The sequence below is a fragment of the Chlorocebus sabaeus genome, chromosome 10 (genome assembly GCF_047675955.1).
Source record: "Chlorocebus sabaeus isolate Y175 chromosome 10, mChlSab1.0.hap1, whole genome shotgun sequence".
Lineage (NCBI taxonomy): Eukaryota > Metazoa > Chordata > Mammalia > Primates > Cercopithecidae > Chlorocebus > Chlorocebus sabaeus.
The window spans coordinates 30,778,475-30,794,009 of record NC_132913.1 but is presented as its reverse complement, the minus strand read 5'-3'; the positions used below and the strand labels follow the sequence as shown (position 1 = coordinate 30,794,009).

At 37.7% G+C, this 15,535-nt stretch overlaps 1 protein-coding gene across 1 annotated transcript in view; it reads right to left on the bottom strand.

Moving 5' to 3' along the window:
- Positions 1-15,535, bottom strand: part of ARHGAP15 (Rho GTPase activating protein 15) — a 631,557-nt gene that overhangs the window by 233,896 nt on the left and 382,126 nt on the right. Inside the window, exon 10 of the mRNA XM_007964884.3 lies at positions 4,619-4,717. Coding sequence (XP_007963075.1) covers positions 4,619-4,717 — 99 coding nt within the window. The remainder of the gene's footprint in view (positions 1-4,618; positions 4,718-15,535) is intronic.

Genomic DNA, 15,535 nt, shown 5'->3' with positions numbered 1-15,535 from the left:
TCAAAACAATTGTGGTCAAAAGCATGTGACATACCATTTCTCTTCCTAATCCTTTTTAAGTGTATAGTTCAGTGATTTTAAGTATATTCACATTATTGTACAATAAATCTCCAGGTATCATTTTATTGTTTTAAAATAGTTTGGGTGCACATTAACCAGAACCGGGAATCATGAAGGAAGTATGAGTTAAGACATATTCCAAATGATGAGTGCCAATCTAAATTATATTACAAACTTAAGAAAATTAATGTTATTGCCTTAAAACCAAATATATTTTGGATGCATAAAAATATGCATCAATTTTTTTGTGCACCAAACATATTTTGGATGCATAAAAATATGTGTAGGGTAGAAATATGCTCATTCATCTAGTTAACCCTACTCTTACATAAAATACGTATTTGGCAAAATGCATGTTTGATATTATTGAGTAGAAATATGACTGGTTCGCCACTTAAGGCATGTCCTTTTAGATCTCACACCAAAGAACTCCCTATGTTACATAGTCACAATGTGTCAAGAAAATAACCTGCAAAATAAGGCAAAATTAAATGTCTCCTGGTTTCATAACGAAGATAAAGCCAGACAAATATATGTTTATTGTTCAGGGATGATTACATCATTTTTAAGCACACATAGTTCCCTGCTTTTTATTATTGTCATGGTTCTTCTGTCTTGTAGGATCTGTTCTTTCCTCTCATAGTACTCATCACAGTTTATGCTAACATACATAATCATGTGTGTCTGTTTAATGTCTATCTCCTCTGTATTATCAACTGGTAACACAGAAGATGACACACAGTAGGTACTCAATAGCTATTTGGCTTTGATTACTTCATTTAACCAATATTTATCGAGTGCTTACAAGGTGTCGTGTGCTGTATAAAGCTTCTTTCCAAATAATGGACCTCAACAAAGGATAGTCAGTTACATGCTTGGCATAAAAAGAACTATGAATTAAGGTCTTACTACTTGTTACACCAGTTTAAAATATATACTTTGTTTAGTTCAGGTCTCCTAGGCCCTTGTATCTGACAGACACAGGTGATCATATTTTTAAGTAAGCAATTTCTACACATATGTCATCATAAACTACACAAAGTGTTCTATAACATAGTGAAAAATGAACTTCTCACTGCTTACATCTACTGTATGTCACAATGCCTTCTTCTACATCAAACTTTCCCAACCCATGGCCCAGGGATTTGAATGGAGCCCAACACAAATTCGTAAGCTTTCTTAAAGCACTATGAGATTTTTCTGCATTGTTTAAAGCTCATTAGCTATTGTTAGCATTAGTGTGTGTAATGCTATGTGTAGCCCAAGACAATTCTTCTTCTTCCAATATGACCCAAGGAAGCCAAAAGATTAGATACCCCTGCTGTACATGCTTGTTTCCTCAAACCTCCAAAACAGTGTCAGATGATCTCATGCTTTTGGTCATTGTACCCAGGATACGAATTAAGAATTAGCAGAACCATGTTTTAATATTTTCACAGAAATTACTTTGTAAAAGAAACATAAGTTGAGTTTTTTATTGGCTAATTATGATTTCTCAGATACATGCTCTACAACCATAAAGGCAAAGCAAGGGGAAGGAACCACTTGGAAGAGCTTTAAAGATTAACATGCTCCTTAAGAGTTTGTCTTCCAAATTTTCCTTGTATTTTCAAGGCTCAGCAGACAATGTCAGAAACCACAGAAATAAAGTTAATCTAGTTATAACAGTTGGTGACAAGGAGAATGCTCTGGCAGTTTTGAGTAATAAAGAGAACCAAATCAAGATAAGAAAATGTACTAAACAAGTTATTAGCTAAATTGGTTTACATTCAGTTTATTAATAGATTTTCTTCTAGGCATGTACAAAAGTTGCAAAATTTAAAATGTAATCACCTTACCAGGGATGAATAAAGAATGCATCTTGTGCCAAGTACTGGGTAGAATTTCCTTGGAGAGATTACAGAAATGTGAGCAATTTGGCTGTGTTCGATGCAAACAGGTAAGACAAATAACTGACTGACTGACTGACTAGACGGATAGATGAATGAATGAATCAATAGTGAGATCTGCCTTCCTGAAAATGTTTCATTTTAAATCATCCATCTAATAAGCATTTTAGAGACATAGCCACAATCTGTAGATGATTTTTTAAAAGGAGTAAAAAATAATCACAAGAAAAAAAGAGAGAGAGACGGAAACAAATCTTTTTTATAACAGTCAATGTGCCGATGTAGTGAGTATCAAGACCATTTCCCTAAGACTGTGAGAGTAAACACACAGTTTTCATTAAATGTTCCTTTCCCATAACTGGTTCATCAGCATTTCCCATGACTCTGCAGTTGAGTTTCTTGGCTGGGAGAGTATCTGGCCATTAGAAGGAGGGATCCAGATATGCTGAGTCCCAGCCATGCTGAGAGACTTGGCACCTTTATATGCTACTTCCTAATACCAACCCCAGCATAAAATGTCATCAGAAGCCTGCATAAACATTGGACTTAGATTCACATAAATTATTTCTGTCCTGAAATGCTTTATGCCAGAATTTCGTAAAAACAACACTTTGAGTAAATAGAATTGGTGTATAAATATAAGAATATTAATCCAACAAAATGATCATAGAAAATTATAATCAAAAGTACACACTTGTAAATCTTGCAATGATGTGAGAGATTTATCTTGTGCTTCTTAGTTTTTATTGAATATTTCCATAGGGTTCCTTTAAGCTGATGTTGCCAAAGTGCTTTGAATTATCAGTTGCTTTGTGGAATTGGAAAGTCTTTGAGTTTCATTAAAATGCTTAGGAATTATTTTAATAATCATATGTGTGATTAGCGCCTGTTTAGTGCTGGATCTACAAATTCATTTTAAGAGTAAACATAGGGACAATGAAATATAACGCTAGATGTGATTGCTCCAGTCAGCAAAAACATTGTCTTATTTTATTAAAAATCACCAACAAAATGCCACGAACTAAAGATATGGTTTCTATTTACAGACATTTTCTACTCTACAATGTTATAATATCTGCACACCGCAAGGCTGCATCTAGCAGTTTTTTGTTTTGCCTAGGGTAGAGACATAAATCGAGAGGTACGGAGCGCTTCTTTACACATGCACACATCTTATTATGTGCTTCCCCAACGTCCTATTTGGATTTTTGGTCTAATATAACAATGCTCACACTGTTGGCATTGAGTGTTTATAAGTGGATGAAGATTTCCTGAAAATGATGACAATTTAGCTATTGGAAATAATAACATTATAATATTCTCAGTGATCCATTTTGGCTTTAAGTACTTACTAAAGAATATTTATTCCTAAAATATATACTTATAAAATTAAATGAAATTGCAACTTGCAATAAAAACACATTTTTCTCTGAACTCCAATTGACTTCATTTCTCATAGACACTTCTCCCGTGTTCATCCTGCAGTTGCTGCTTTCTACTCTCACTGTACTCTCTGCTCTTCTCTCTGATGTGTTGATATGCTTTCCCCAAAGTCATTCTCTTTATCCACATTCCCTACCCACTCTTCCCCTTCTTGTTATTCTCTCATTCCCTACTGATAGGGGAATAATAGGATCCCAAGGCTGTCCTTACAGTATAATTAAAGTATGAATTTCCAGGAGTTAGAAATTGCAGGCCATTTTTATTATGCTTTTATAATAAAGCCAGGTAACATTGAGAGAATTAAAATGGCTTTTTCCTAGCAGATTACTGGGTAAAGATTTTTTCCCCTTGGTTCTATTGTCTTAAGAGACTAGGAGCTGGAAATGGGAATAGGTTCACCAATCCTTTTTCTGAAAACACCTCTATCTTTTACATGATATATATCCCCCTAGATCCTGGGAATATGTTGTAAACTTGTAACAGATGGTGATGAAGCCTCCCATTTTTATACAATACATTTTTTAAGATTCTGCATCTACTATATGTATCTTCCAGGAAAAATGACCCTGAATGAATGAAGTCATAGTTTGAAGGAAAAACACCCCACAGATAGAGTGGAGTAGAAATGATGATTCCATTGGGTTTTGTTTTGTTCCCTTCAGTAAGATGAAATAATTTCAGATGAAAAACAGAATGCTGAAATAGAGGAATCAAAGGTCATCTTTTGAGGTGTGTCTTTTAATTGTTCCTGAAAAACCTGTTAGCGTATTCTGTACTGAACAGAGACGTGTGGAAGGTGGGATATCACTGTCTGCGATTCGGAATACTATTTGCTTAACTTGGGTAATGTTGGGGGCTTACCAAAAATTATTCTGGCACAACGTCTACCAGCATGAATGTTAGGAGGGTTCTAACACTGTGAGTGCTGATATTTTATGAATGTTTTATCACTGGCTTGAAAACAAGAAGTTTGCACTTGAATCAACAGTATGTCAGACAGACAAAATATTTAAAAAAAAAAAAAAGAACATTAGTGAGAATTACTAATGTCCCTATTGTAAAAACAAACTGAAGTTAATAAGAAACTTGATCCTCTTAACCAATTAACACAAGTCAAGTTTTAATTGCATGGCTTCTCAGACAAATCGAGTGGCACTGCTAACTTGAGTATTGGTTGTGTAGAGGGTGCAGTAATGGGGGGAACTGCTGCACATTCAGTCACCCACCTCTTTTCTCAACAGCTTCAATGCATTGCTTTACAAACCACGGAACTGTGGAATTTTCACGTTCACACACTTTGTGCAGATGAGAGCCAAAAATTTGATCTGCAAAAGAAACAAAGATGAGCTTCATTAAAATCCAAGCTTGCGTTGTTCTTTAATTTGATTCTGTTTCTATATCCACTGCATACTGAAATCTTCATCTTGCATAGGAATTTTTTTTTTCTTTATTTCCAAAGTGTCTACGGCAGACATACGAAGACCACAACTCCCTCCTTTATGGAACAGGATCTTGGCCCCAGAGTGAGAAAACTGACGCTTAGCCATCGATTAGCAGGGATGACTGTGTAAGCTATAGTCTCTCTGGGCCTTAACTTTGTTGTCTATAAAGGAATGACAAAGAATTAAGAAAATGTCTGCAAAATAATTAATCTTAGTGTTTTGGTATACTGAGTGTTTTAGAAGAAGTTTACCAGTTAATGGTTATAAAAATTACAATGTTATCAGTATATTTAGGATATTCATTCTGCAACTCAATAGTATTTGAGGAGGCAAGTTCTAGGAGGCTTGCTTTGAAGTGAATGACTTAGCATTTCACCTGCCTTGAATGCCCTTCCTCTTCTCTAATCTAACTATCACCTTTCCTTTAGGGTTCAGCTCAGATCACACTTTCTCCACTAACCCCTTCCTATCTCAGCTTTGTGTCATCTGTGACATAGGTTCTTTGGAATACCAGATCCTCAGGCTGTTAATAGATGATTCAGGGAAAAGGGCCTGCGAACAAAATGGTTTAGCGTCATTAGGTTCTGCAAAGTTAGACAGGTTTAACATGTATATATTTTTAGAGCCTGTGATATGCCCATGTGTGTTGTGAATCTCCATGAGGGGTGGAGGATGCATTATCTTCCAAACTTATTTGAGCAACATCCTTTGATTTCAGAGAGCATGTTTCCAGACTAATGTTAACGAGAATACCCACTGCGAAATCCGAGCCTAGCCCTCTCATTTGGAACATGATTGATGCTACCTTACATTGTGTATTTACATTTATAATAAATGGAATAGACTCTCTCAAAGCAGATTCTGAGTGTCTGAATCATCTATGTTTTCAACAGTGCTTAGCACAGACTCTGGCCTGCAGTATTTACAGATAGATGTTTGTTTTTTATAACTGTGGTAAAATATACATAACATAGAATTGATCATTTTCACCATTTTAAAATGTACCATTCAGTGGCATTAAGTACATTCACAATGTTGTGCAACCCTCACCACCATCAATTTCCAGGTTTTGCTGTTGAGATAGTATCTATTTATTACTGATGATGAAACACATATTTAGTGGGTCCAAGGGCTTCCCATTTCACTCAGAATGAAATCAAAGTCCCTACTGTGACTTATAAGATATTACATTATCTGACCTCCACTAATAAATGGATTTTATTTGGGTCTTCTCTCCCCGTCTTTAAATTTGTAGTAGCTCCACATTGCTGTTTCTCGTGGCTGCCAAGCACTCTTCTGCTGCAGGGACTTTGCATTTTCTTCTTCATGGAACGCCATTGTCTTAGGTCTCTGATCAAATGGTATCTTCTTATTGTAGCCTTTCTTTCCTACCATCCTTTAAAAAAATGGCTCCACTTCATGCCATTCTCTATGCCACTTTCCCAGCCTTACTTTTCTTAGAACACGTATCTCCACTTGACATATGAGACTGATACGTTTTCTGCTTAGTTGTTTCCCTTGCTTTGAATGCAAAAGCCAGGAGAGTAGGAGTCATATCTCAACCATTTATTATTGGATCCTGAGTACCTAGACAGTGTTTGGCCCATACTAGAAGTTCAATAAACATTTGTAGAATGATGGACTGCAAGACGTCATCTTAACCATCAGTGGAGGTAGTCAATACATTTTTTAAAGTAAAATTAGATAGGATAATAGATAATGCAGCATAAAATAATGTTCAGTGATATGTATTGTTATAAGGGGATACTCAAAATGGAGTATAGAGAGAATTCAATGAATCATAATTTTCATTTATTTCTTAGGAAAACATAATGGTTTGAATTGCTGACAACCCAGCATGGAGGGAACAATTAAAGCTAAAACACTATTAATAACATACTCCAGGCCGGGCATGGTGACTCACACCTGTAATCCCAGCACTTTGGGAGGCTGAGGTAGGTGGATCACAAGGTCAAGAGATTTAGACCATCTTGGCCAACATGGTGAAACCCTGTCTCTACTAACAATACAAAAATCAGCTGGGCATGGTGGCACATGCCTGTAGTCCCAGCTACTCAGGAGGCTGAGGTAGGAGAATTGCTTGAACCCCGGAGAGAGAGGTTGCAGTGAGCTGAGATCGCGCCACTGCACTCCAGCCTGGCAACAGAGTGAGAGTCTGTCTCAAAAAAAAAAAAAAAAAAAAAAGAAAAAGAAAGAAAGAAAATACTCCAATGTGGAAATGTGGAAATGTGCATTTTTATTCAAGTAATAGAAAGCAGCTCAAAACACATGGACATAGTATAGAGAAGTGGGAAATAATAATGGGCATTTGCTTTGAATACTTTGGTCAAGTAACAATGACTTGTTCAAAACACTGTGTAACTACTCTAAGAACGAATGACATAAAATATTATGTAGCAAAAAATAACCCAGTAGATCAGATCAAATGGTTTACATTGTCTGGAGATTACAGTCAGGAAGAAGAATTGCTATAAAGTAAAAAACCCATTAATTGATTTTATTACTCAAATCAATTTCACAAATATTATCTTCTATCTTCACAGCAATGAGGTAGGCATATTGAGTTGTAAAAACAGTATCAAGAAGTTCGTAATATTATGGGGGCTAATAAAAGTATTCAAAGAATATACAAAAAAAGAAAATAGCAGGTGTCATAAAAGGTACTGAATGCTAAGAAAAATGTCCTTTAGTATAAGGTCTTTTTGTGTCATTTAGTGTAGATGTAGTATGCAGTGTGTGTATGTTTGTACAACAGAGAGTGGGAGACAGAGAGTGTTAGGAGAAATTGTTTTGTTTTTGTTTTTGACAGGTGGATATAAGAAGATACAGACAAGAGCATTCCAGGTCTCTTTTATTCATTTAGTTATTTGCAAAAGAACATCTTGAGTGACTACACTCTGTTTAGAGCTAGGAAAGGCACTGGTAATATAGCAACAAAGACTCATTCCCTATTTTCTAAAACTTTGCCCAGTAGAAACAGTATGTAAGTAAACAGGTAAGAACATTTTATCATGAGAAAACTGCTGTAACTGGGGAAACACAGAGGCAGTGTGGGAGAATGTGGTGCGGCACCAGACCGGCCTTGAGTGCTTCCCTTCTCTGAATAACTGAATCCTCAAAGATAAGGAAAGACAAGCAAAAGAGGGAACAAAGAGCATTTTGGGAAATGAAAGGAAATAAACAAATGCTTGAATGATGGGAAGAAGGATAGGAAGACTGGGGTGTGCTAAGGAAAACATTCACTCTTAGAGAAATCTTGATGTATCAAGTTATAAAAGAGATGGAGGTTATGTTATAAAGCATCTTAAATTTTGCCAGGTAGGTTAAATTATTTGAGACTGTGCAGATACCATTGATTTTCTACATATAAGTAATTCCTCTCCCACCTTCTTTCATGTTTTTAGAAGCCGCTCATATGACAGAACCTGAAAATCATCTTTATTGATTTTTACCTGCCCTGCAGCTTTGGGTGATTAGATAACTCTGTCAATGAAATGTCTAGAAAAGTGACTCAGGACCATATAGGAAAAGATTTATTCCCCTGAAGAAAAGAAAGGGATATGTAAGAAGTCTTTTTCCTTTTTTTTTAAATCCATCTTTGAATATCATTTTGCAATGATGTGATACTTGGAGCTATTGCAACAATCCTGTCACCATGAGACAATGAGTATTAAGAACAGCAGCTAATGTATTAAAAATAAGCAACAAAAACCTGAGACCCTGAAGACATGTCTGAGCTTTTAAACCAACACTAACACACCTTCTCTAGACTTATTTTTATATGAAATAACTCATTTTTGACTAGGTATTCCATTATCTGTAGCCAAAAGCATATGATATGACACTAGGAAGTGATTGTGGTTTTTGAGTAAAATGAGCATTATAATCATACTCTACTTGAGAAGGTTTACTTGGTAGTACTTTGTAGAGAAAAGGGAGGGTGGGGGGTAATATAGTGGGCAAGATGAAGTACAAGGAGATTAGTTAAACGACTAATGTGATTGCCTAGGAAAGATGTTATGAAGACCAGAATCAGGATAAGGGTGTGATAGGTGTAATCACTGTACACAATCTATCTTGTCTTCTCTGAATTAGATGTATACATTCACCTCCTTTGCCATGGAACCATCTGGCACAACCCACTAGAGTGTGCAGTGTTTATTTTTCCCCATTTCTTTGATATTAGGCTTGGCCAAATGTCTTCTTTGGAATGATGTAATGTGAGTGGAAATGTGTCAGTTCCAGACTGAGGCCTTAAGATGCACTGCAGATTTCTACTCACCCTCTTGCTTCTCTGTTATTGCCAAAGAAGAGCTTCCTTGGGTAGCTACTGCCCCTTCAGCCTGGGCTCCAGAATAAATACATATGGCATAGAACTGAGGCCAACCCTTAGTGAAGAGACAAGTCTAGTCAGACCTGAAGCTTAAAGCACAGCAGTCCAGTCAAGCCTGCACCACAGACACATGAAAAATAGATGCTCCTTTTCATATGCCACTGAGATTTTATGTTTGTTTGTCATGTAGCAAGAGCTTACTCATATAGGTGGTGATGAGTCCAGGTTTTTGGTGAAATATGATCTAAGCTATGCTGTGAGAATGAAAACAAAGAGGATTGGCAGGACATGGAAACTAAAATTGAAGACTGAACAAAATAGAAAAAAAGGTCTAAATTTGCTAAGAATGTGGAGTTACGCCTTCAGTTTAATTTCAATCCTCAGGAGGTGTCTCAAAAAAAATTACTTTTACCTTAAAATTTAAGCTATTTATGCCTTACCAAATTTTATGGCACCACTTCCGCACTCTCTCCAGATGAATCCAATTCTACCCAATTCCATTCAGTGACTCTTTAGTGAACACCTACCATGTGCTCCGTGTTGTAAAGAATGCAAAGATTGCTTTATTCATTCAGTAATGATTTCACGCAGGTTATAGGCCATACACTGTGTGCCAGCCTGAAAATGTAATGATGCACCATCTCCTACAGTTTAGGGGAACAGAATAACTCTCACAAGCAGCTACAACATAATGTGACTAATGCTACTGCAGATATGTGTAAAAATAATAGAGAGGGTTTATTATTCACTACACTAAGCCAAGCAGAACTCAAAGTACTTCATATATTCTAACATTGAATTCTCACATGCACCCGCAACCCTTTGAGCTTTGATATTATCATCATCTTCATTTTACAGAAGAGGGAACTAAGGCCCAGAGATATCGAGTTATTTTTAATGGTCACAGAGCATTAGGCTCTTGGGGGAGGGAGGATGGGGACCTGAACTAAGACAATAAACCTGACATGGCAAGAAGGGGTGATTCAGTGGGATTTGGCAAGTGGGTGTAGCAGGTGAGCCGATCCACTAGGTGAAAGTGACTTCCAAGCTCCTTGCTTGAGTGGAGAAGACAGAGACACAGTTACTTGAGGGTCTTGAGAATGGAAATGGAATTTAGACATTAAGAAAAGCATTTCAAATGCAGCAGAATGGTAATGAGAGATAAAGATGAAAAGTGTTCGCTGGATTTGGGCAATTTGAGGATATTAGTGACCTTAAGAAAAATGGTTTCAGTAGAAGAGTGAAACTGAAAGGCAGATAGTTGTCATTAAAGACTTAAAGAGAAGGTGAAGAAATAGAGACAGCAAATAGATTCCTCTTTTAAGAACTTCAGAGGTGAAAAGGCTAGCATATGGGGACTAATTAGTTATAAGAGGAGATGAGACCTGGAGAAGGATTTTGAGTTGTAGTGAATAGGAGAATTTCAACTACAGGGTATTTTTTTATTGCCAGGGAGCTGGGTGTACACTGCTGATTATTTTTAGTGGTTATGATATTGGAAGTGGGGGAGGTACATTACTGCCACTTACTGGGTGGTCCAGGCAAGTGCACCCAGTCCCTCACAAAGGAAAAACTGCCATTGGTGTCTTGGTGAGTAAAGAGACTAGACATCTTGAATTTCACTAGATAGAGGGCAAATGTTTGCTTTCCCCAGTTACCAACAAAGCCAAAACTGTTATTCTCACTTACAGCTCTTGAAACTTGCTGTACTCTCCCAAGAAGGTGGGGCTCTGGAGTACAAGAACATAGCATCCCAGGAGAACTTGGTTACATCAAAGGTCACCATGTGCCCCAAGCTTGACCAAAGCAATGCTCCTTCTACAAAATTTAGCATTTGGATACTGAGAGACTAAGGTGATTGTTTCTAGGGATGTGAACTCTAGGCTGCCTACACTTTAACCCTGGGGGCTGGGACAGCCATTTGGGAAGATGCTTATATGCCACAGATGAGTGGACACAAGAACTAGTTTGCAGGGAGAGGCAAATGGAACAGAATCAACTCAGCTCCTGACTTTCCAGTGCCTACTCCAGGCACTTTGTATCCTTGCCATGGTGCTTGCCATACCCATGTCATGAGCTCCACGAATACCATGAGATCCCCTCCTACCCATGTCAATAGAACTCTTGAGTAAATTTCTGTTTATTGCAAGCAAATACACTTGGCAAAAATATGGATGTAGCATAGGCCAAACGTTTCAAGAAAGGGATTATGATCACAATAGGACCAGGTTTGGCAAAATAGCTCAATGGAATCCACTGCTTACAGATGACACTGGCTAGGAAGAGTATGGTAAATATGAATTGGTTTTGCTGGTCCTGTGTCTATTCTCCTGTCCTCTGGCAAGAACATCCTGAGATTCCCTTGGGGATGGTCCTTTCTCATTTTGCTGCCATTTGTTTTGGGTAGTGATGACTCCACCCCCTCCATCTCCAGTGACAAACATGCATTTTATCTTCTTGGCCACAGTAATTGATTCAGACATGAACATGTGGCCTGAGCGGATCATGTCAAGTAAATCCTGAGACTTTTTCTGATGTTACTGGGAAAGAGGAACCCTCTTTCTATGACAGATGTTAAACTATGAAGATATGAATCTGATCTTCTAGAAGTTATGCTGCCACCTCTGGAAGAATGGAAAACAGAGCTGAATGATGGAAGACAAATATTTGATAGCATTTTGAACTTCTAAATCCAGTCATGCCTGAAGCTATCCCTGTCCCTTGGACTCTTCAATTAAGTAACTCAGTAAATTTCATTTTGACTTTTACAGTTTGGACAAGTTTCTATCATTTACAGTGGAAAAAATCTTGACTACAACATTAGCCATTGACAGACAATGAATTAGATAATTGAGAAGAGATGATAATGCACATCATATGGCTTTGCAAAGTCAATAGTGCTATCCAAAGAAAGGAAATCATAGAGATTTAACTACATTGTCACTGTTGATTTTAAGTGCTGTTGTAGGATTGCTCTCCATTTGTAAATCTAATACACCTAGAGTTTCATACACCAAGCAAGACAATTCAACGATAGAAATATATTTGAACCACGGAAACTTCTATCTTAAAATAGTATTAAAAAAAGGGAGGGAGAGAGAAGGCATTCTGTTTTCAGGCAAGCTTTAATGAACTTTATCCCCTAAATGCCCATGTCTCTTGTCCTGGAACAACATTAAGAATTATTTCTATTCACGTCTTCATTACAAAAAAAAAAAAAAAAGGAACACTTCCAGAACCCTGAGTTCCTGACTTCCCACCTATATTCCCATCTGTGTGCTCATTGATAATCCTTTCTTCCCGTCTTAACAATGCATATTATTTAGAAAACAGCTCTTGCTAGGGGAGCCAACATTTTTGGAATCTTCTGCAAATTCCTGTGACCTTGGCCAGTGTGATCATTCTACCTTCATCCCACCGTTTCAGCACTTATAACCGGGATGGCAGGATATACATTGGTTAGAAAAAAAATTCATTTTCTGCAAGTTTTCTTTGAAAGCATCCTTTGGTGAGAAAAATAAATAGACCTTCCACATGACTGCCCTTATAAATCATGTTGTTTATATAATGAATTATTGTTTAACTAGAGAATGGTGGTTTTTAATCTTTAAGCTCTCAAAATTTTGACCGATTTAGTTAGTTCATCAGCATAACCAGGTTAAGTCTTCCAGATTACAAATTAGTTTCATTCTTCCTCATCACTGCTATATGTTTTTTGACAAATTACGGAAAGAACACCCAGTAATGGGATCTGTGTCAGTTAGATTCCAAATGAATCAAAACTGCGAGGATAACTGCTCAATAGAGGCAGTTAAATGTTCAAATAATGTGACGGTGTTATCATCATTTACGCAGGAGACAGTCTCCACAGGCTTTTCAAAAGGATGTGACTCTGCTTTCAGGAGAGAGGGCCGTTGCAGAGATTCTAGTAAACTTTAAAAAGGAAGAACAAAGCACCTAGAAGGACACACGCTTGAGGAATACAGAGGGAAGCAGAAAACAATAATGGCAGCCCGAATGGCTCAGTCACAAAAACAAATCAGACAATTATCCAACTCTCATGGTAATGATGTATATTGGTTAAGGTTTCTGGCTGCAAGCAACAGAAAAATGTAACAACACTGTGGCCGTATTAAGCAAAGGAAAATTTATTTGAATGATGTTGAGGGGTGGAAGTAGGAAGGAATTCAATGAATTTATGAGAGGCTAGAAGACCAGTCTTGGAGACATTTCGAAATCAAGATGCTTAGCAGAGCCACGAAATTGAAAGAAGAAGAAAAAGCGACTGTCTTCTAACTCTGGTAGCCGGGTCAGGGTGCTCATTTCATGGCCACCACCAGCATCAGCATTGTCATAGTAACTTCCAATCATCAATCGCTTTAGATTGGAAGTTTCTCTAGATGATGCTTCGTTGATCAGGATACATTATAAAAATAATGGGTGGGGAGAGAAAATACAGCCCTCGTAGTTTCTATAGTAGGTAGCATTCACTTAGAATTTTTCTCCCACAGAAATGCTACACATACGGCAGATTATTTCCTAGTAATTTGCTATAATGGAGAGGCAGTGAATATTGGAAGACAAAACAGTATTCAAAACATGGGTGATTTCAGCAGTTTAATAATTCCATCTTTTGATTTTAAACTATAGATGACATTTGTTTTTCCTTTTGAGAACTGGTATTCAGGCCAAAACTTTTAGATTGCTTATCAAAGCATGCTGTTTCTGTTTCTACTTTTTTTTTTTTTTTTTTAAAAAAAGACAGTCTTACTCTGTTGCCAGACTGGGGTGCAGTGGTGCAATCTTGGCTCACCGCAACCTCTGACTCCCTGATTCAAGCGATTCTCCTGCCTCGGCCTCCTGAGTAGCTGGGATTACTGGCATGCACCACTATATCCAGCTAAGTTTTGTATTTTTAGTAGAGATGGGGTTTCACCACATTGGCCAGGATGGTCTCGAGCTCCTGACCTCGTGATCTACCTGCCTCAGCCTCCCAAAGTGCTGGATTATAGGCGTAAGCCACCATGCCCAGGCTCTACTCTCACCTTTTATATCTTCTCCAGTTCTGTTCCCACCATCTTTTCTTTTCCTTTAAAATGCTCATGACATGAGCCCCATGTCATGTAACTTTCCTAAAACTTTACTGAGAATATTTGGGTCTCATCAAACCTAACAGATTCTAAAGTCTCTAGTGATAATGACAACATCTACTATGAAGAGACTAGCCTGGGGGGAAGAGGATCTCTCTGAACAAGGATAGCTAAGTTGCTGTAGTTTTCAACTGAAGCTGGACATTTGGCTGCAGGGGTAGCATCCTTTGACCAAGGCAGCCCAAAGATGAGTTTCAGGGATGGGACTGATAGAAGACCAAAGTTGTTCCCAGCCCTTTCTATTTTTTCTCTTTATTCCTTTTTCAGGCTTCCAGCAGTCTTCAGTTTTCATAGTTTCACTCTCAATCCTAAACAGTACTTCTGTGAAGTACCCATTGGCCCCTTGTTTTCAGCTCCTAAACTCACCTGCAAATAGATGTCAACCCAATTTTGGTCTGACTAGTGCAACAGGTATTTTGGTGAGTACACCAGCCAGGAAGAAATTTGCATCTTAAAGAGTTATTAACCCACATGGGACAATGCTCATGAAATTCGTCTATATTTGTCTACTCAAGGCAAGAACTTTGTCAATACTTTGTACCTACCTCTCCCACCCTCTGCTAATCTAAAGCAACATCACACACACATGTACGTCAGCACACAGAATCAAAATGGCATAGAGAATGGTTTGACCAAGTAAATCCTTTATGCATTTTTGGATTTCTTTATTGAATCTAACCATCTGAGAGTATTTTTCAATGCCTACTGGGGATGGAGTAGTGAGAAGAACACTCTCTGTCTTCACAGAGTCTATATGTAAGTGAGGAAAATAAACACGAAAACACATTAACATATAATATAATGTCAGATGGTGATAAGTGCTATGGAAAAAAATGAAGCAAGGCAGAGTGACAGAGAGCTCTTGGTGTTGCCAGGGAAGGCATCTCAGGCAATGGCATTTGAGCAGAGACCAGTGAAGTCACCAACTGAGCCGTGTAAATACAAAGGGAGCAGCAAGTGTATAAAACTGCTGGTGTAAGTCGGGTTCCTTAGAGGAGGAGCAGGAAGGCCTGGGTGGCTGGAGTGGGGTGAACAAGAGGAGGTATGGCTGAGGACAAAACATAAAAAGTAGCCTCAGGGTCAAAACAGATAGTAACCTATAGGTCACAATAAGGACACACATTAGATATTAAGAATGAGTTTCTTCTAAGTAATTGGAGATTATGGAGGAGGGGAGTGACATGGTATGATTTACAT